Below are 21,171 nucleotides of genomic sequence, written 5' to 3'. Positions count from 1 at the left end.
GTGAGAATGTAGTGTTGTGTTTCTCATCTCTGTTCTGGTTATGTCCCCAGGGTCACCATGGAGACAGGGGTGCAGAGATGGCTGATGTGGTGCTCCCAGGGGCAGCCTACACTGAGAAGACAGCCACCTATGTCAACACCGAGGGCAGGGCACAGCAGACCCAGGCCGCCCTCGTACCTCCTGGGATGGCGCGGGAAGACTGGAAGGTTATCCGAGCCCTGTCCGAGGTAAGTCTGTCGTGCATATGTATTTCAGTGTAGTTTTCAAAGGTATCCTGTTTACTTTTTGATACCCAGCCACTTCCATGTTAAAATGTGAATATTCTGAGGTCACATGGGGGCTTCGTGGTGCAGTGGTTAGCACACACGCCTCACAACTGAGAGAGCCCAGGTTCGATTCCCGGGCGGAGTGGAAAAATTGGGGCGGCTTTTCCGATACCCTACGCCCCTGTCCACCCAGCAGTGAATGGGTACCAGGTATTAATCGGGGGTTGTGTCCTGTCTCCTGGGGTCTGTTCCCTTCTCCTATAATTCCTTCCCCTTCTGTCTCTCTCCGGCATATGACCACAGATGTTGCGCCAACTAAACCAAACTTTCCAACTGTTCCCTTCTCCTATAATTCCTTCCCCTTCTGTCTCACCCAGCAGTGAATGGGTACCAGGTATTAATCGGGGTTGTGTCCAACTCCTGGGGTCTGTTCCCTTCTCCTATAATTCCTTCCCCTTCTGTCTCTCTCCGGCATATGACCACAGATGTTGCGCCGACTAAACCAAACTTTCCAACTCTCCTTCAGAATTTGTGTTTTGTCATATCTCCATTGCCCCAAGTATGATTGTATAACCCCCACATCCCTCCCTGCACATCCTCTGTTATCTCCCTCACAGATCGTAGGTGCCGAGCTTCCTTACGACACTCTGAATGAGGTGCGTGACCGACTGGCGGAGGTGTCCCCCAACCTGGTGCGTTACGGAGATGTGGAGGAAGCCAACTACTTCGCTCAGGCTTCTGCCCTCGCTCAGGTGAGGCTATGCATGGCTAGGGTTCCAGTGTCTTGGTGAGTCTGGGATGTGCCGTGTAAACTGTCTCTTGTGGTGTGAGGTGAAGAGATGGCTTATTTTAATGTTATGTCAAATGTTTGCTGGTAATGTTGCCTGTTAACCTGGTAGCTGCGGGGACCATGTTTCTTAATGGTCCCTCTAAGCGAGATAAATGAGAAAAAATCACCCCTCACACAAACCATTTCATAATACATATCAAAGCATTTGTGATCAGATTATGTATCATCTATTTTGGGGTTTATATCATGGCACAAATTTGGCCCATCAATGTTACTGCACTTCATCACATCACCACGGAAACACCACATAACGCAGAGACTTGGGGTTTGTGGCGGATTGCAGAGGAAGGACGGATAAAGGAATTGCCCATAAATTTAAAGCGACTGGTTAAGGCAGAGCCGTGAAATTGATGACGGAGAGTGAACGGTTCTCTGGAAAATATCAGAACATTGCTGTATGGGGGATAACAGCTGTCATTTGAAGAACAACTCTGTGACCTCTCTTTCGGCCACCTCTTTGGATTCTTTTTGGGAGCAGCGAGTAGCGGGCTTTTTTTTATTAATGTTTACTTTTTTGTGCCCTTGAGCTGTCTCCTTTGCTGTAAAAAAAAAATTAAAAAAAGAAACATATTTTAGTTATCAAAATTACATGGTGATCAGTACTGTCTGCCGTCTAACCATCACACCAAGTTGAACACACACACAAAAAATCAATGTATTACCCTAATTGAGCCGTAACCTTTGGCCCTTCACAGCTGGTTAAGGGCAAGCAGGAGGCGACACCCATTGACGTGCCTCAGAAGCAGCTGGAGGACTTCTACATGACCAACGCTGTCTCCCGTGCGTCGCCCACCATGGCCAAGTGCATCGCTGCCGTTAAGAAAGAAGCATCTAATAGGCATTTGGACAAGTAGACACATCAAGCTGTTCCCTTAGAATATATACTTTTAGCCGGGAATTCATGTGCTTCTTCGTAACCACATCACACACAACCTTCGTGCACTTGAACAGGTTATAGATAGATGACTTAAGTTATGGTGCGAGTTTCTGATCTCATTTGTAAGGAACTCATGCATAGAGCTGGTTCCACAGTCCAACACAGTGTCTCCGTAACAGCCCGAACCAAACTACAGAATCCCATACCATCCAAAACGGTGAGGTCTTCGATGGCACACTAAACACACAAGACTTTATAGTTGTGAACTTAAATACAAACACACAGTCCAACACAGTGTCTCCGTAACAGCCCGAACCAAACTACAGAATCCCATACCATCCAAAACGGTGAGGTCTTCGATGGCACACTAAACACACAAGACTTTTCCTGTATAGTTTCATCAAATTTGTGAACTTAAATACAAACACCAGACACTAGACAAGGAAATTTCGAAGGCTCTGGTATTGGTTTGGGAGCTTACTTACCCGTCATGGAGAACTGTGAAACTGTCCCTTAAACACAACAAACAGGATAGGTTAGGTTAGGCAGCACTAAGAGCCGGTTCCACAGTCCAACACAGTGTCTCCGTAACAGCCCGAACCAAACTACAGAATCCCATACCATCCAAAACGGTGAGGTCTTCAATGGCACACTAAATACACAAGACTTTTCCTGTATAGCTTCATCCAAATTCGTGAACTTAAATACAAACACCAGACACTAGACAAGGAAATTTCGAAGCCTCTGGTATTGGTTTGGGAGCTTGCTAACCCATCATGGGGAACTGTGAAACTGGGCCAAAGTCTTGCTTGTAATAATCAGTTTCTTGAAAATTTGTAGTTTCATGAAGTGATGTAAGTTTAAATTGTCAAATGAGAACCCAACCATTTTTGCAGACCACTGAAAACTTGTGTGAAATCATGCTTACAACACTTAGTAAAATTATCGAAGTGTATATTTGATATATCTTAATATTTCACAAACTGTTACATGAACCCAATGAAGTACCACATTGTCGTTAATATAGGAGACGGTAGATTTGTGAGTCCCAATTTGTGTGAGAGAGTTAAGTAAGATCCAAGGTGTTGCGTCTGGGTGTGGGGGAAAGGTTGCATCTGTGGTGGTGGACAGGAGCATGGTGAAGGGTGTATATAGACTCTGTTGTTTGTACAGACTATTATAAGTTTCTAAAAGAGAGTTTCGTGTCATTACCCTACTGCTTTGTTTTGTCATAGTTTAACCCTTTCACTGCTAAACGCTCGCAGTGGGCGTTAGGCGTATTTGCTGGTGGCGCTAAACGCTCACTGTGACCTCCACCCGCACTCAAGTCTCCCGCGTATGAGTGTGTTCCATCACTAATTCTCACAGGATTGAGTGTGTTCTTCACTAAACTTGGTGGAAAATCATATCAGCCCAGCGCGGCAAATCTATGGACAAATAACTGGTGGATCTTCTTGCCCAACATAGCGACATAGCTTCACCGATCACCTGCCTGATTCTTTGACCATATAGTTATAAATATTGCACTTGCCAATACTCCCTTGCCAGAGTCTGAAGGAGAGATATCCGCAGTTCCCCCAATACGGCTGATCATCCCACACGCACCGATGTAAGTCTTAACATTCAACACTCCCTGAACGTGCATGTACGCTCGCAAGAGAGGCGTACATAACCAACTCCTATAGATCTGGACCTCCTCTTTCCAATGGTGTTTTTGGTTTTTAGCTGTGGTGAATAGTTTTTGAGATACAGAGGTTAAAAGAGACCCCCAATTGGGCTCCCTGACTGCGCCTGAGGGGATGGTCGCGTCCACACCTCGCACAAGGAAAGGGTTAACCGTGTAGCAGCGACGGGGCAAATTTGTGGCTTTACCGTGTAGCAGCGACGGGCCAAATTTGTGGCTTTACCATGTAGCAGCGACGGGCCAAATTTGTGGCTTTACCGTGTAGCAGCGACGGGCCAAATTTGTGGCTTTACCGTGTAGCAGCGACGGGCCAAATTTGTGCCATGATATAAACCCCCAAAATAGATGATACATAATCTGATCACAAATGCTTTGATATGTATTATGAAATGGTTTGTGTGAGGGGTGATTTTTTCTCATTTTTCTCGCTTGGAGGGACCATTAAGAAACATGGTCCCCGCTGCTACCGGGTTAAACAGAGGTAGAAAGACTGTTACGTAAGAGAAAAAGAAAGGAAGACAAGGAGGAATCGTATCATAAGACATTCCGTCACCCAAGAACACACATTTGACAAGGCTTTCGTAGGAGTTGTGTGCATTTCCAGGAGTAGTTTTATGACCCTGGTGGTAGTGTGACCCTTCCTCTGTACCGTGAACCTGAAGAAACACACATTTGACAAGGCTTTCGTAGGAGTTGTGGGCATTTCCAGAAGTAGTTTTATGACCCTGGTGTTAGTTTGACCCTTCCTCTGTACCCTGAAACTACAGAAACACATATTTGACAAGGCTTTCAGAGGAGTTGCATGCATTTCCAGAAGTAGTTTTATGACCCTGGTGGTAGTTTGACCCTTCCTCTGTACCATGAACCTGAAGAAACACATATTTGACAAGGCTTTCGTAGGAGTTGTATGCATTTCCAGGAGTAGTTTTATGACCCTGGTGGTAGTGTGACCCTTCCTCTGTACCGTGAACCTAAAGAAACACATATTTGACAAGGCTTTCGTAGGAGTTGTGAGCATTTCCAGGAGTAGTTTTATGACCCTGGTGGTAGTGTGACCCTTCCTCTGTACCATGAACCTAAAGAAACACATATTTGACAAGGCTTTCAGAGGAGTTGCATGCATTTCCAGAAGTAGTTTTATGACCCTGGTGGTAGTGTGACCCTTCTTCTGTACCATGAACCTAAAGAAACACATATTTGACAAGGCTTTCAGAGGAGTTGTGAGCATTTCCAGAAGTAGTTTTATGACCCTGGTGTTAGTTTGACCCTTCTTCTGTACCATGAACCTAAAGAAACACACATTTGACAAGGCTTTCGTAGGAGTTGTGTGCATTTCCAGGAGTAGTTTTATGACCCTGGTGGTAGTGTGACCCTTCTTCTGTACCATGAACCTAAAGAAACACACATTTGACAAGGCTTTCGTAGGAGTTGTATGCATTTCCAGAAGTAGTTTTATGACCCTGGTGGTAGTGTGACCCTTCTTCTGTACCATGAACCTAAAGAAACACACATTTGACAAGGCTTTCAGAGGAGTTGTGAGCATTTCCAGGAGTAGTTTTATGACCCTGGTGGTAGTGTGACCCTTCCTCTGTACCATGAACCTAAAGAAACACACATTTGACAAGGCTTTCAGAGGAGTTGTGGGCATTTCCAGAAGTAGTTGTATGACCCTGGTGGTAGTCTGATCCTTCTTCTGTACCATGAACCTGAAGAAACACACATTTGACAAGGCTTTCAGAGGAGTTGTGAGCATTTCCAGGAGTAGTTGTATGACCCTGGTGGTAGTGTGACCCTTCTTATGTACCGTGAACCTAAAGAAACACACATTTGACAAGGCTTTCGTAGGAGTTGTGAGCATTTCCAGGAGTAGTTTTATGACCCTGGTGGTAGTGTGACCCTTCCTCTGTACCATGAACCTAAAGAAACACATATTTGACAAGGCTTTCGTAGGAGTTGTGAGCATTTCCAGAAGTAGTTTTATGACCCTGGTGGTAGTGTGACCCTTCCTCTGTACCATGAACCTAAAGAAACACATATTTGACAAGGCTTTCAGAGGAGTTGTGAGCATTTCCAGAAGTAGTTTTATGACCCTGGTGGTAGTGTGACCCTTCCTCTGTACCGTGAACCTAAAGAAACACATATTTGACAAGGCTTTCGTAGGAGTTGTATGCATTTCCAGAAGTAGTTTTATGACCCTGGTGTTAGTTTGACCCTTCCTCTGTACCGTGAAACTAAAGAAACACACATTTGACAAGGCTTTCGTAGGAGTTGTATGCATTTCCAGGAGTAGTTTTATGACCCTGGTGGTAGTGTGACCCTTCTTCTGTACCATGATCCTAAAGAAACACACATTTGACAAGGCTTTCAGAGGAGTTGCATGCATTTCCAGAAGTAGTTTTATGACCCTGGTGGTAGTGTGACCCTTCCTCTGTACCATGAACCTAAAGAAACACATATTTGACAAGGCTTGGTGTCTGTCTCTCTTCTACTTCTGTACCATGAACCTGAACACATTTGACAAGGCTTTTCAGAGAGTTGTGAGCATTTCAGTGAACCTGAAGAAACACACATTTGACAAGGCTTTCGTAGGAGTTGTGAGCATTTCCAGGGGTAGTTTTATGACCCTGGTGGTAGTGTGACCCTTCCTCTGTACCATGAACCTAAAGAAACACACATTTGACAAGGCTTTCAGAGGAGTTGCATGCATTTCCAGAAGTAGTTTTATGACCCTGGTGGTAGTGTGACCCTTCCTCTGTACCGTGAAACTAAAGAAACACTCATTAGAACACGACTGACCCCATCTTTGACCTTTAGAAATAGTTGATGTGGGAAGCAACCGTGGCTTTTAATACCTACCAAAGAATCATCACTGGACATTTCAACAGCAAAGTCTTGGTAAATCTACAGCCACATTTAACACCAGCAGACTGATCAGCAGATAGATTAACAGAACGGTCTCCAGCAGACTGCCGCCGACTTATCAATGGCTACAGATGAACAGTGTTACAGGTGGCGTGTACCGTAGGGAGTGACGCGGTAAACTCTACGGTCCCGGCCGGCCACATTTACATTACTCAGCGACTTTTGAAACGCAATATAAACACCTCTGGGGGTCAGGATACAGTAGATGAACACGTAGGACAAGGGAACGTGAGATTCATAGACAACATCCATGAGAGTGAGAGAGAAATCCCACTAGAGGGTAGGCGGTGGCTGAATGGATAGCGTGACGGCGCCGCGTTCAGGACGACGCGAGTCCAATCCCCGCCCGGTGCCACCAAGCTGGGATTTTTCAGCCGCCGCCGAGTGGCTTAAAACTACCCACATGCTGTCCAGAAGACCACCTATCACCCCGGACTCTAGATTCTAGGATTAAAGATGAGCTCCGGGAGGGCAGCATGAGCCAATGCAAGATGGCGCCACTATAAACACTCGCCTGCGCCAGAACGGGCTGGGCCGACCATCAGGCCCCACCGGGAAGAAGCCTTGGGCCGACCATCAGGATCCACCGGGAAGAAGCCTTGGGCCGACCATCAGGCCCCACCGGGAAGAAGCCTTGGGCCGACCATCAGGATCCACCGGGAAGAAGCCTTGGGCCGACCATCAGGATCCACCGGGAAGAAGCCTTGGGCCGACCATCAGGATCCACCGGGAAGAAGCCTTGGGCCGACCATCAGGATCCACCGGGAAGAAGCCTTGGACCGACCATCAGGATCCACCGGGAAGAAGCCTTGGGCCGACCATCAGGATCCACCGGGAAGAAGCCTTGGGCCGACCATCAGGATCCACCGGGAAGAAGCCTGGATGACGACCAGGATCCCACAGGAAAAGCTTGGGACCGACCATCAGGATCACCGACCATCAGGATCCACTGGGAAGAAGCCTAAGCCTGGACCGACCATCAGGATCCACGGGCCGACCATCAGGATCCACCGGGAAGAAGCCTTGGGCCGACCATCAGGATCCACCGGGAAGAAGCCTTGGGCCGACCATCAGGATCCACCGGGGAGAAGCCTACCGTTCTGGCGCAGGCGAGTGTTTATAGTGGCGCCATCTTGCACTGGCTCATGCTGCCCTCCCGGAGCTCATCTTTAATCCTAGAATCTAGAGTCCGGGTTGATGGGTGGTCTTCTGGACAGCATGTGGGTAGTTTTAAGCCACTCGGCGGCGGCTGAAAAATCCCAGCTTGGTGGCACCGGGCGGGGATTGAACTCGCGTCGTCCTGAACGCGGCGCCGTCACGCTATCCATTCAGCCACCGCCTCCCTAAGTGAAGACGCTCGGCTGTAGCTTCAAAACTAACCACGGGGTGTTCTGGCAAATATCCTCAGTGTGATTCCTATTCAAAATTACCAAAGAGGACTCTAGCTAAACCTAACCTAACCTAACCTAACCTGACCTGACCTGTTCAAGAGTGGGCGTCACATACCCTGCCGAACACTGCCTATTGGTGCCAGGGGAACGTTTGCCCATAATACGGTAGCAGCCATAGCGATTATAAGTGTGAAAGTAGAAGTATTAGTTATAGTTCAATCTATCTATCCACCTATCTCTATATATCTATGTCTATCCATCAATCTATCTATCCACCTATCTCTATCTATCTATGTCTATCCATCAATCTATCTATCTACCTATCTCTATATATCTATGTCTATCCATCAATCTATCTATCTACCTATACTTCAATTTGTTCATTTATATAATCATAATCAACATTTTTTTTTTTGAATCGCTATCGGGTATCAGGACACCTCTCCTCCCGAAACTGACCTCTCTTTCGGCCACCTCTTTGGATTCTTTTTCAGGAGCATCGAGTAGCGGGCTTTTTATATCATTGTTTCCCATATTTGTGCCCTTGAGCTGTCTCCTTTGTTGTAAAAAAAAAAAAAATATGGGTACGTCGATCCAGCTCACAGGGTTGTTAATGAACGAGACAGCATTGTGTGTAGGGGTCGAATGGGTGAAGCGATTCGACCGATCCTGCCGGGAGGGACCTGGGATGGACATGCCCGGCAGCTGCTTGGGACTGCTCTGAGGAATCTTTGGAAGTGGAAGCGGCGGGTGAGTGAAGCAACGTGCCCCCGGGTGTATGGGCTGTATTTTAAGACACCATCGCTTCTCATATCAACTATTTCTAAAGGTCAAAGATGGGGTCAATCAGGTTATATTGAGTGTTTCTTTAGGTTCACGGTACAGAGGAAGGGTCACACTACCACTAACATCAAGGTCGGTATTTTAAAACACCTTCGCTAGTCACATCAGCTACTTCTAAAGGTCAAAGATGGGGTCAAACAGATTATATTGAGTGTTTCTTTAGGTTCACGGTACAGAGGAAGGGTCACACTACCACCAGGGTCATAAAACTACTCCTGAAAGTGCCCACAACTCTTAGGAAAGCCTTGTCAAATTAACGTATGTGACGGAATGTTTAAAAATACGGCCCAGTGCTTCCCATTAGTTAGCTAGTTAGTGTCCAGGGGAAGCTTTGGAGCGAGGCTTGGGGGGGAGGCTTGGTACGACTCTGGTGGTCTGGCAGATGTCCGCGTGGGGGAGACTTTTAATTTTATCTGTTTGCAAGTTTATTTTTTTCTGTGCGTCACCGTCTAGCCTTGTGTGTGTGTGTGTGTGAGAGAGAGAGAGAGAGAGAGAGAGAGAGAGAGAGAGAGAGAGAGAGAGAGAGAGAGAGAGAGAACGTGGGAAAACCGAGATATATGATAAGTTGAAATACATGATCGATACATGAAAATTTGTTAAAATAATGGCCTTGAGAGAGAGAGAGAGAGAGAGAGAGAGCGTGGGAAAACCGCGAGTAATGATAAGTTGAAATACATGATCGATACATGAAACTTTGTTGATAATGGCCTTGAGAGAGAGAGAGAGAGAGAGAGAGAGAGAGAGAGAGAGAGAGAAAGGTACGTTAGGGGGAACTTAATATACCCCTATCAACCCCTTCCCCCCACCCCACCCCGCCCCGCATTGTCCTTCGCCCCGTGCCCTCGTCAGATTTCGCTCCCCGGCACTCATGGGGGAGAGACTGAAGGGTCGTTCAAGGATCGTTTTGGGCCGCGTGGAGGTCTGAGGGAGCGGGTCATGCCGTGAAAGGGAGACCAAAATACTATGACCAATATATACTTTGCACGGCGCTACTGTAAAAAAATATGTGACCCTCAAGTATTGTCTGAAAAGGTATATCTGTCCGGCTGTCTGTCTTTCACCAACGTTGTCGTGCGAGAATTGAATAAGCTTCCCCCCTTTGAGGTTCGCTGCACCACGACTGATACATCTCTGGGGACAGGGTAGGCGGTGGCTGAGTGGTAGCGTGCTGGGCCCACATTCACCCACGCGGGTTCGAATCCCCACGCTACCACCTGGGATTTTTCAGTCACCGCCGAGTGGCTTAAAACTACCCACATGCTGTCCTGAAGACCACCCATCAACCCGGACTCTAGAGGAAACCGTCCAAGTGAATCAAGAAGGAGTTCCGGGGAGAGAGAAGATGGCGCCACTATAAACACTTGCCTGCGCCATGACGGGCCGGGGCCGAACACGCAAAAAAAAAAAAAATCTACAACAAACTCGGCCGTCACTACCTTCTCCTAATGTTCGCTGAGCCAGGGCCGCAGCGTCATCCCGGCCGTGTGGCGTACCTTCACATAGGCCTAGGGACGACCTCCTAGACTGTATGATCTGAACAGTTATTAAAATCTCTCTCAGCCTAACATGAGCATCAACAAACTTATATGAATAGAAAAAGAAATAGCCAGCGAGGTAAATTAGATATAATATTTTTTTTTCTTAACTTGTCCGCAGCGATAGGCACGGATTTGGCCTTCCCTGGTAGCCTGGTAATATTATATAGGCCTAGGTGTTTGTTTGTCTCTCTCTCTCTCTCTCTCTCTCTCTCTCTCTCTCTCTCTCTCTCTCTCTCTCTCTCTCTCTCTCTCTCTGTTTGTTGTTATTTCGTCAATTTCTCTCTTTTTCTTTCTTTTTTTTCTCTCTCTATCTTAGTTTGTTAGTTTGCTCTCTCTCTCTCTCTCTCTCTCTCTCTCTCTCTCTCTCTCTCTCTCTCTCTCTCTCTCTCTCTCTCTCTCTCTCTCTCTCTCTCTCTCTCTCTCTCTCTCTCTCTCTCTCTCTCTCTCTCTCTCTCTCTCTCTCTCTCTCTCTCTCCCTCCCTCTCTCCCCTCCCTCCCTCCCTCCCTACCCCCCTCACCACACACATCAACTTGAACGTCAACAGATCAATATAAATCCAATCCCTCCAACACTCCGGCCCGCGGGAGACAGAGGGGAGGACAGAGCTTCTACACCTGCACCCAACACAGAATACTTACTCCCGCGGCCCGTCAAACCCTTAAAAAATACCGTCCCGCCACACACGCAGGAGTCAACACCATAAAATTCGTCGCTATTAACTCGAGGTCGCTAAATCCTGTCTCCGCCGCCGCCGCCACACACGGAGAAGGGTTTTACTCGCTCAGCTCAAATTAGGGCAGGAGAGGACGAGTCTGGGGGCGTAGGAAAAGTCTTGGGTGTGAGGGCGGCGGGAATGTGGTCAAGTCTTATGAGAGCTGGGTGTAGGTCGACCCGTGTGTGTGTGTGTGTGTGTGTGTGTGTGTGTGGACCCTTTCATTAGTCAAAACTCATCAGAACATATATAAAGATTCCGGCGTCACTATGAATATCATTAGGTCACCAACGAACACTATCGGTAACCTGCGCTCTAGGCCTACACGTTAACGAATAAAGCGTGAATTTTATTAACTTTCTCGCATAGCCTCGGAGTTGTTACCAGGCTACCAGTGAGGGGATATCCAGCACACCAATACCACATGGGAAACACTCCACTATCCACCACAGAGGCAGAGAAAGACCTGGGAGTGTATGTTACCAGGCTACCAGTGAAGGGATATCCAGCACACCAATACCACATGGGAAACACTCCACTATCCACCACAGAGGCAGAGAAAGACCTGGGAGTGTATGTTACCAGGCTACCAGTGAAGGGATATCCAGCACACCAATACCACATGGGAAACACTCCACTATCCACCACAGAGGCAGAGAAAGACCTGGGAGTGTATGTTACCAGGCTACCAGTGAAGGGATATCCAGCACACCAATACCACATGGGAAACACTCCACTATCCACCACAGAGGCAGAGAAAGACCTGGGAGTGTATGTTACCAGGCTACCAGTGAAGGGATATCCAGCACACCAATACCACATGGGAAACACTCCACTATCCACCACAGAGGCAGAGAAAGACCTGGGAGTGTATGTTACCAGGCTACCAGTGAAGGGATATCCAGCACACCAATACCACATGGGAAACACTCCACTATCCACCACAGAGGCAGAGAAAGACCTTGGAGTGTATGTTACCAGGCTACCAGTGAAGGGATATCCAGCACACCAATACCACATGGGAAACACTCCACTATCCACCACAGAGACAGAGAAAGACCTGGGAGTGTATGTTACCAGGCTACCAGTGAAGGGATATCCAGCACACCAATACCACATGGGAAACACTCCACTATCCACCACAGAGGCAGAGAAAGACCTGGGAGTGTATGTTACCAGGCTACCAGTGAAGGGATATCCAGCACACCAATACCACATGGGAAACACTCCACTATCCACCACTGAGGCAGAGAAAGACCTGGGAGTGTATGTTACCAGGCTACCAGTGAAGGGATATCCAGCACACCAACACCACATGGGAAACACTCCACTATCCACCACAGAGGCAGAGAAAGACCTGGGAGTGTATGTTACCAGGCTACCAGTGAAGGGATATCCAGCACACCAATACCACATGGGAAACACTCCACTATCCACCACAGAGGCAGAGAAAGACCTGGGAGTGTATGTTACCAGGCTACCAGTGAAGGGATATCCAGCACACCAATACCACATGGGAAACACTCCACTATCCACCACAGAGGCAGAGAAAGACCTGGGAGTGTATGTTACCAGGCTACCAGTGAAGGGATATCCAGCACACCAATACCACATGGGAAACACTCCACTATCCACCACAGAGGCAGAGAAAGACCTGGGAGTGTATGTTACCAGGCTACCAGTGAAGGGATATCCAGCACACCAATACCACATGGGAAACACTCCACTATCCACCACAGAGGCAGAGAAAGACCTGGGAGTGTATGTTACCAGGCTACCAGTGAAGGGATATCCAGCACACCAATACCACATGGGAAACACTCCACTATCCACCACAGAGGCAGAGAAAGACCTGGGAGTGTATGTTACCAGGCTACCAGTGAAGGGATATCCAGCACACCAATACCACATGGGAAACACTCCACTATCCACCACAGAGGCAGAGAAAGACCTGGGAGTGTATGTTACCAGGCTACCAGTGAAGGGATATCCAGCACACCAATACCACATGGGAAACACTCCACTATCCACCACAGAGGCAGAGAAAGACATGGGAGTGTATGTTACCAGGCTTACCAGGTCTCGTAAGTGGTTTCATGAATCGCCCTCAGTACATCTCCGACAAGCAAAGCCTTCCGTCACCGCGAGGCAGGATGGGCCCGCACTCACGACAGACGGGCGGGTAGGCGGCAGGCACCCCCACCATGATACAGAGGGGGCCAGAAGAGTGCAGGTCGGGCTCACGGTGACGCAGGGCGGTGCAGGATTAGCGGTGCTGGGCCTGACGCGGCAGCAATACCTGGGAATCTTCACGCTGGTCGCTAAGTCGCCCAATTTAAGACGCGAGCGCTTCACACATCAACTATTTTTAAAGGTCAAAGAGAGGGTCAATCAGGTTCTATTGAGTGTTTCTTTAGGTTCACGGTACAGAAGAAGGGTCAGACTACCACCAGGGTCATAAAACTACCCCTGGAAATGCCCAAAACTCTTAGGAAAGCCTTGTCAAATTGGTGAACGTAAGTGACGGAATGCTTAACCCGGTAGCAGCGACGGGCCAAATTTGTGGCTTTACCGTGTAGCAGCGACGGGCCAAATTTGTGGCTTTACCGTGTAGCAGCGACGGGCCAAATTTGTGGCTTTACCGTGTAGCAGCGACGGGCCAAATTTGTGGCTTTACCATGTAGCAGTGACGGGCCAAATTTGTGGCTTTACCGTGTAGCAGCGACGGGCCAAATTTGTGCCATGATATAAACCCCCCAAAAATAGATGATACATAATCTGATCATAAATGCTTTGATATATATTATGAAATGGTTTGTGTGAGGGGTGATTTTTTCTCATTTTTCTCGCTTGGAGGGACCATTAAGAAACATGGTCCCCGCTGCTACCGGGTTAAAAATACGGCCCCTACCCTTTTTACTACCAGGAATGGGGTCCTTCCCTTCACGCCCCCTTGCATACATAGACAAAATTCGCTCCCATGCAGATATATTAACAATGGTACAGGTAAGTAGACTATATGAAACTTAAGTAAATGAAGTTGATAATTTTGCATTTTTTTTCATAAGCTTCTCAGTTTTATCCCAAGCCCTTGTTGAGATGATAGCAAATGCTTCAACAATAGATATTCCAACCTCTCCTCCAGGGCTCGATCGTGACCCCCCCTGAAAATAGCTTATGATCCCACGGTGGGCAACGCTGCAGCCGAGGACTCTAGAACAACCAGCCCGACTCTTGAGACTCATAAGCCATTTCACCGCCCAAGAACACATATTTGACAAGGCTTTCGTAGGAGTTGTGGGCATTTCCAGTAGTAGTTTTATGGCCATGGTGGTAGTGTGACCCTTCCTCTGTACCGTGAACCTAAAGAAACACACATTTGACAAGGCTTTCGTAGGAGTTGTGGGTATTTCCAGTAGTAGTTTTATGGCCATGGTGGTAGTGTGACCCTTCTCCTGTACCGTGAACCTAAAGAAACACTCATTAGAACCCGACTGACCCCATCTTTGACCTTTAAAAATAGCTTTAGAAATAGGTGTTTTAAAATACCGACCCAACTTTGGCTGGTTTTACAAGATACTCGCTTCTAACATCAGCTGTTTCTAAAGGTCAAAGAGGGGGTCAGTCGGGTTCTAATGAGTGTTTCTTCAGGTTCATGGTACAGAAGAAGGGTCAAACTACCACCAGGGTCTAAAAACTACTCCTGGAAATGCCCAAAACTCCCACGAAAGCCTTGTCAAATATGTGTTCTTGGTCGGTGAAATGTCTTATGATGCGACCCAAATTTCAGTGGTAGGGTTCAGCCGCCACCGCCGCCGCCAGACAAGAGTTAGCGGAAGTTGTGGCGCTTTAGATTAAGAGGTTTATGAGACGGCCCGTGTCCATAAGGTACTCTTGAGACACAAAAGAAACTCGGACACGAAGAAAAGCGAGGTGCTGAAAGAGCCAAGTGCAACCGATGTCTGTCTGCATGCCCGTCGCCAGCTGCATGGGGGTCGCGATCGTTTACCAGGACCAGACTCGGGTTAGTATAAAGACACTCGCTTCTCATATCACCTACTTCTAAAGGTCAAAGAGAGGGTCAGTCGGGTTCTAATGAGTGTTTCTTCAGGTTCACGGTACAGAGGAAGGGTCACACTACCACCAGGGTCATAAAACTACCCCTGGAAATGCCCACAACTCCTACGAAAGCCTTGTCAAATGTGTGTTTCCTTAGGTTCATGGTACAGAGGAAGGGTCACACTACCACCAGGGTCATAAAACTACTCCTGGAAATGCCCAAAACTCCTACGAAAGCCTTGTCAAATGTGTTTCCTTAGGTTCATGGTACAGAGGAAGGTCACTACAGGGTCATAAAACTACCCCTGGAAATGCCCACAACTCCTACGAAAGCCTTGTCAAATGTGTGTTTCTTCAGGTTCACGGTACAGAGGAAGGGTCACACTACCACCAGGGTCATAAAACTACCCCTGGAAATGCCCACAACTCCTACGAAAGCCTTGTCAAATATGTGTTCTTGGCCGGGGAAATCTCTCATAATCCGTGTGACAACTAGTGACGCAGTGTTTTCAGGTGTTTTGAGCATAAATAAGGGAACATGAGATAAAACACACCAAGGAATGATATTTTTTTTTTTACAACAAAGGAGACGGCTCAAGGGCAACAAGGAGTGTATATAGAAAAAAGCCTGCTACCCACACGCTCCCACAAAGAGTGCCCAAAAGAGAGGTCAGTTTTGGGTGGAGAGGTCTCTTGAATAATCCATCATAACATACATGACTGAAGACATAATTTAGAACTGGCTGACATGAGGGTGGGTATAGCACATGTTGATATGAGCAGATTAGAATATATACATACAAGTCACCCAAAACGTAATCATTTAAGAACAAAATAAGTCTGTAAGGGCCCGACGGCTTACTGAGGGCAGCAACGTCTCACAAGGTCAAACACTCCAACCTTTCATATCATCTAGTTCTAAAAGGCCGAAAAGAAGGTCAGTCGGGTTCTATTGAGTGTTTTTTTAGGGTCATGCTACAGAAGAAGGGTCAGACTACCAGAAAGGTCATAAAGCTACCCACGGAAATGCCCAATACTCCTGTAAAAGCCTCGTTAAATATGTTTATTGTGCGCTGAATGTGAAAATGTCCATGGAAATGCCCAATACTCCTGTGAAAGCCTCGTCAAATATGCTTTCTTGTGCGCGGAATGTTTAAGAAAATGTCCATGGAAATGCCCAATACTCCTGTGAAAGCCTCGTCAATTATGCTTTTTTGTGCGCCGAATGTTTGTGAAAATGTCCATGGAAATGCCCAATACTCCTGTGAAAGCCTCGTTAAATATGCTTTTTTGTGCGCCGAATGTTTGTGAAAATGTCCATGGAAATGCCCGATACTCCTGTGAAAGCCTCGTTAAATATGCTTTTTTGTGCGCCGAATGTTTGTGAAAATGTCCATGGAAATGCCCAATACTCCTGTGAAAGCCTCGTCAAATATGCTTTTTTGTGCGCGGAATGTTTAAGAAAATGTCCATGGAAATGCCCAATACTCCTGTGAAAGCCTCGTCAAATATGCTTTTTTGTGTGGCGAATATTTAAGAAAATGTCCATGGAAATGCCCAATACTCCTGTGAAAGCCTCGTCAAATATGCTTTTTTGTGCGCCGAATGTTTGTGAAAATGTCCATGGAAATGCCCAATACTCCTGTGAAAGCCTCGTCAAATATGCTTTTTTGTGCGCCGAATGTTTGTGAAAATGTCCATGGAAATGCCCAATACTCCTGTGAAAGCCTCGTCAAATATGCTTTTTTGTGGCGAATATTTAAGAAAATGTTCCTTAATTAACATCCTTTCTGTCCATAAACTGTTCTAATCTTTTCACTAAGCCGTCTATCGCCTCCATAATCACCCCATGACTGCCAAGCCTTATTAACTAAAACTTCCACGCCCCTGATCTCTCTCCATTAATTTCTTCTTTCCTTATGGGAGAAGAGATTAGAGGGTTTCGTCTTGTTAAGTGTTTTTACCATTAATCAGCCTCCTTTGTAGAGAAAAAACGCTTCTCCTTAAACATTTTTCTAGTCGGAATAAACTTACCTATGAACCCAGTGCTGTAAGTAAAACCATATTGCTACGTGTGAAAGAGCTGAGACATGTTTGCAGGTATAAACTTTTAATATAGTAGGAAGATAAGGATTTAGAACCTTCGTACGGACCCATGGCTACGAGTCAACCCATTGCTAAAAGTGAATCCATTTCCATAAGTGATTTCATTGCTACGAGTCGAGATATATGTACAGACTTGAACTCTTAAGATAGGTGGATTATATGGGAGAATTGATAACCTTTGCTATATATAGGAACCCATAGCCACGAGTGAACACAGATACAAGTCGAGAAATGCTGAATTGGGTTGTTTTGGGTAGGCATTAACTCTATGCTAGCGGGAGAAGGGGGCATTAGGGGCAGGAGATTAGGGGTTATTGGTATATATATATGTGTGTATGAACTTGAAGCCAGAGAGATGGAAGAAATGGCGGTAGAATGTAGCGTGAGTTGGTGTGTGGAGGATAGCGTGCAGGTATGAACTCTATGGTTAAGGGGACCAGGGGACATAAGGGGGAGGAAATAATGGATGTTTGGGTGTATTAAGTCTGAGGCGAGAGGAATGTCTGTCATTGGGGTTGGTAAAGAGAGTGTAGATGCGGTTAGGGGGAGGAGGGAGGGTGTACTTTGATAGAATTGGGTGTATTTATGTCTGAGATGCGAGGAATGTCTGTGACGCGTTGGTTAAGAGAGTGTAGATGCGGTTAGCGGGGGGATGGGAGGGTGTACTTTGATAGAAATGGGTGTATTTAAGTCTGAGGTGCGAGGAATGTCTGTGACGCGTTGGAAAAGAGAGTGTAGATGCGGTTAGCGGGAGGTGGGAGGGTGTACTTTGATAGAATTGGGTGTATTTATGTCTGAGGCGAGAGGAATGTCTTTGGCGTTGGTTAAGAGAGTGTAGATGCGGTTAGCGGGGGGATGGGAGGGTGTACTTTGATAGAAATGGGTGTATTTATGTCTGAGGCGAGAGGAATGTCTTTGGCGTTGGTTAAGAGAGTGTAGATGCGGTTAGCGGGGGGATGGGAGGGTGTACTTTGATAGAATTGGGTGTATTTATGTCTGAGGTGAGAGGAATATGTCTGTGACGCGTTGGAAAAGAGAGTGTAGATGCGGTTAGCGGGGGGATGGGAGGGTGTACTTTGATAGAAATGGGTGTATTTATGTCTGAGGTGCGAGGAATGTCTGTGCCTGGCTTTGGTTAAGAGAGTGTAGATGCGGTTAGCGGGGGGATGGGAGGGTGTACTTTGATAGAATTGGGTGTATTTATGTCTGAGGCGAGAGGAATGTCTGTGACGCGTTGGTTAAGAGAGTGTAGATGCGGTTAGCGGGGGGATGGGAGGGTGTACTTTGATAGAAATGGGTGTATTTATGTCTGAAGTGAGAGGAATGTCTGTCATTGGCGTTGGTTAAGAGAGTGTAGATGCGGTTAGCGGGGGGATGGGAGGGTGTACTTTGATAGAATTGGGTGTATTTATGTCTGAGGTGCGAGGAATGTCTGTGACGCGTTGGAAAAGAGAGTGTAGATGCGGTTAGCGGGGGGATGGGAGGGTGTACTTTGATAGAATTGGGTGTATTTATGTCTGAGGCGAGAGGAATGTCTGTGACTGGGGTTGGTTAAGAGAGTGTAGATGCGGTTAGCGGGAGGAGGGAGGGTGTACTTTGATAGAATTGGGTGTATTTATGTCTGAGGCGAGAGGAATGTCTGTGACGCGTTGGTTAAGAGTGTAGATGCGGTTAGCGGGGGGATGGGAGGGTGTACTTTAGCAGAATAGGGATATGGGCACTGCGGTGATGGTAGGGTGTCTGAGGCCTAAGATGAAGCATAGCGCGGACTAGAGCATGTGACTGAGGTGCGCGGAGAGAGCGGTGGAAAAGAAAGGGAGTGGAGATGTGGGTTAGCGGGAGGGAGGGAGGGGGGTGAGAGGGGGTACTTCGGTAGAATAGAACACTGTGTGGGGAGGGCAGGGCAGGGCCGAGGGAGGGAGGGGCGGAATGGGTTGTCATGAGAGGTGAAGGTCCCCGAGATGGATGACGCTGTGGATGACTAATGTGGATGTACGGGTGGATGGGGGGTATAGGGCAGGGCCGGGTATAGCTTCCCAGGGGGTGTTTGGGTCCAAGGCTGCAGGACAGGTTCACATGACGGCCAGTGGGAAGATACGAACAAACAAACAAACACACAGCTCTCGCACGGGCCGAGCTGATGAAGTTGTCTTGGGATGAGAGGAGGAGGAGGGAGGTGTCGGGATGGGGTGGTGGGTGATGGGTGGAGGGGGCGGATGAGGTGCCAGGTAGAGCTCATGTTCCCTTTGGAGTGCTGTACCACCATACCCATGCCCCTCGAACCCTGCACAGGACTCCACTCAGCCCCTGCCTTGCCCCTGCCTCGCCGCCCTCCGCCTCCCTCAGAGCCTTCACACCGTTTTAAAAATAACTTAGGAAAAGGAAAAACCGCCTTCGTGCTGGTTGGTGGCTGATCATACTCTTTTTTGTCGCCCCGGGGCAAGACTTGGGACTGCCTCGCGCGAGTCATTATCGTTCTGTAGATTTATTTTGTATTCTGTTGTGTCGCTCATCATTGCTGGGTGAGGAGCACAAAGCCGCGGATGTACTTGCGGTGCAGAGCTCGACGGGAAAAATACAATAGGGCCATATTTTAAAACATTTCAGGGCCCAAGAACACGTAACTTACTAGTCCTTCGTGGGAGTTTAGGGCCTTTCCAGGGGTACTTGTATGACCCTGCTGGTAGTATGAGCCTTCTTCTGTACCGTGAACCTAGAAGAACACTCAATATAACTCGATTAACCTCCATTTTGGCCTTTGGAAATAGTGTGTGAGGGCCCCGTGGCAGCCTGTGGCAACTCGCCGTGGGAGGAGCCGCGGCATGCTGAAAACCCTTGCGTTGCCTGCTAAGATCTTGTATATGTATTATTTCAGTGGTTTTCCTCAGCTTGTCGTGCTTGTAAAGAGATGAAACACATTTATCAGAAAGCTGTGATGAGCGTCCAGTACGTCCCAAGCCTTGAACACGTCCGGGAGAGCCAGAAATCCCAGTAATTGTCAAGCACTTCATTAGGTCTGGGGTGTAGTGAGGGTTGCTTACAATCATCCCACACATCTTAATCTCCGTTGAAGTCAGTCTACCCCGCGCGGCCGCCCCTCAGTAGTGAACCTCCAGGTGTGGGCGGCATTTGGTCTCCCGTGTGCGTGCCGTGTGAGTTTGACAGGGAAGAGCAGGTTACCGAGGGAAGGTGCCGTGCCTCTGTCCTAGGGCGCAGTGAATTCCTACAGGTACTACAGCGTCAGGGAGGGCGAGAAGAAGGCTCTTGTCTCCTGTCTAGCGGGCATGGCACCCCGTTGTCTTGGAGGAGGTAGCTACGGCCTCTATCCTTCAGTCTCCCTCGTGGCTTAAGGTAGGTCGCTCAGGAAGAACAATAGTGTATGCCCTTTAATTGGAACATAAGCAAAACCGGTAATGTGTATATGGATAATTAATGATATATTTAAGTAGGTACTGAGGGTCACATTAACCACCCATTGAACTATACAACACGTGCGTGACTACACCAATATACTACTGCGGGTCTTGAGTTAGCTTGTCAAGGCATGGGGGTCCGCGGCAGCCTCATGAGAGCCATATTTTTAAACATTGCGCCCAAGAACACGTAAGGGAGAGGGGAGTGTTAGATCATATAGATTCTTAGTTCATCGCTTCTAAAACCCATATCATTAACAGTAACGAGACTTTGAACAACACCAGCATCGTATGAGGGAGAGGAAGGAGGATGGGAGTCTCAGATCAAGTAGATTCTTATTTTATCGCTTCTAAAACCCAGATCATTAGCAGTAACGAGACTTTGAACAACACCAGCATCACATAAGGGAGAGGAAGGAGGATGGGAGTATATATTAGATCATCCGGATTCTTATTTTATCGCTTCTAAAACCCAGATCATTAACAGTAACGAGACTTTCAACGACACC

At 47.4% G+C, this 21,171-nt stretch overlaps 2 protein-coding genes across 5 annotated transcripts in view; both read left to right on the top strand.

Moving 5' to 3' along the window:
- The window catches only part of LOC126987772 (NADH-ubiquinone oxidoreductase 75 kDa subunit, mitochondrial-like), a 30,920-nt gene extending 27,730 nt beyond the window's left edge, over positions 1 to 3,190 (top strand). For 2 of the 3 annotated variants that reach the window (XM_050845094.1, XM_050845085.1), the window contains exons 13-16: positions 51 to 227; positions 884 to 1,018; positions 1,812 to 2,215; positions 2,346 to 3,190. In XM_050845094.1, coding sequence (XP_050701051.1) covers positions 51 to 227; positions 884 to 1,018; positions 1,812 to 1,970 — 471 coding nt within the window. In that variant the 3' untranslated portion in view covers positions 1,971 to 2,215; positions 2,346 to 3,190. The remainder of the gene's footprint in view (positions 1 to 50; positions 228 to 883; positions 1,019 to 1,811; positions 2,216 to 2,345) is intronic. The other variant, XM_050845102.1, reaches the window with a different exon arrangement.
- A 17,115-nt stretch (positions 3,191 to 20,305) lies between these two features.
- Positions 20,306 to 21,171, top strand: part of LOC126988120 (growth arrest-specific protein 1-like) — a 34,381-nt gene continuing 33,515 nt past the window's right edge. For both annotated transcript variants that reach the window (XR_007741514.1, XM_050845925.1), the window contains exon 1: positions 20,306 to 20,600. The gene's annotated coding sequence lies outside the window, so the exon portion shown is untranslated. The remainder of the gene's footprint in view (positions 20,601 to 21,171) is intronic.

Source organism: Eriocheir sinensis, chromosome 6 (assembly GCF_024679095.1).
Source record: "Eriocheir sinensis breed Jianghai 21 chromosome 6, ASM2467909v1, whole genome shotgun sequence".
In the NCBI taxonomy this organism is placed as follows: domain Eukaryota; kingdom Metazoa; phylum Arthropoda; class Malacostraca; order Decapoda; family Varunidae; genus Eriocheir; species Eriocheir sinensis.
The sequence above is the reverse complement of the archived record's forward strand: the minus strand, read 5'-3'. Positions and strand labels throughout refer to the sequence as shown.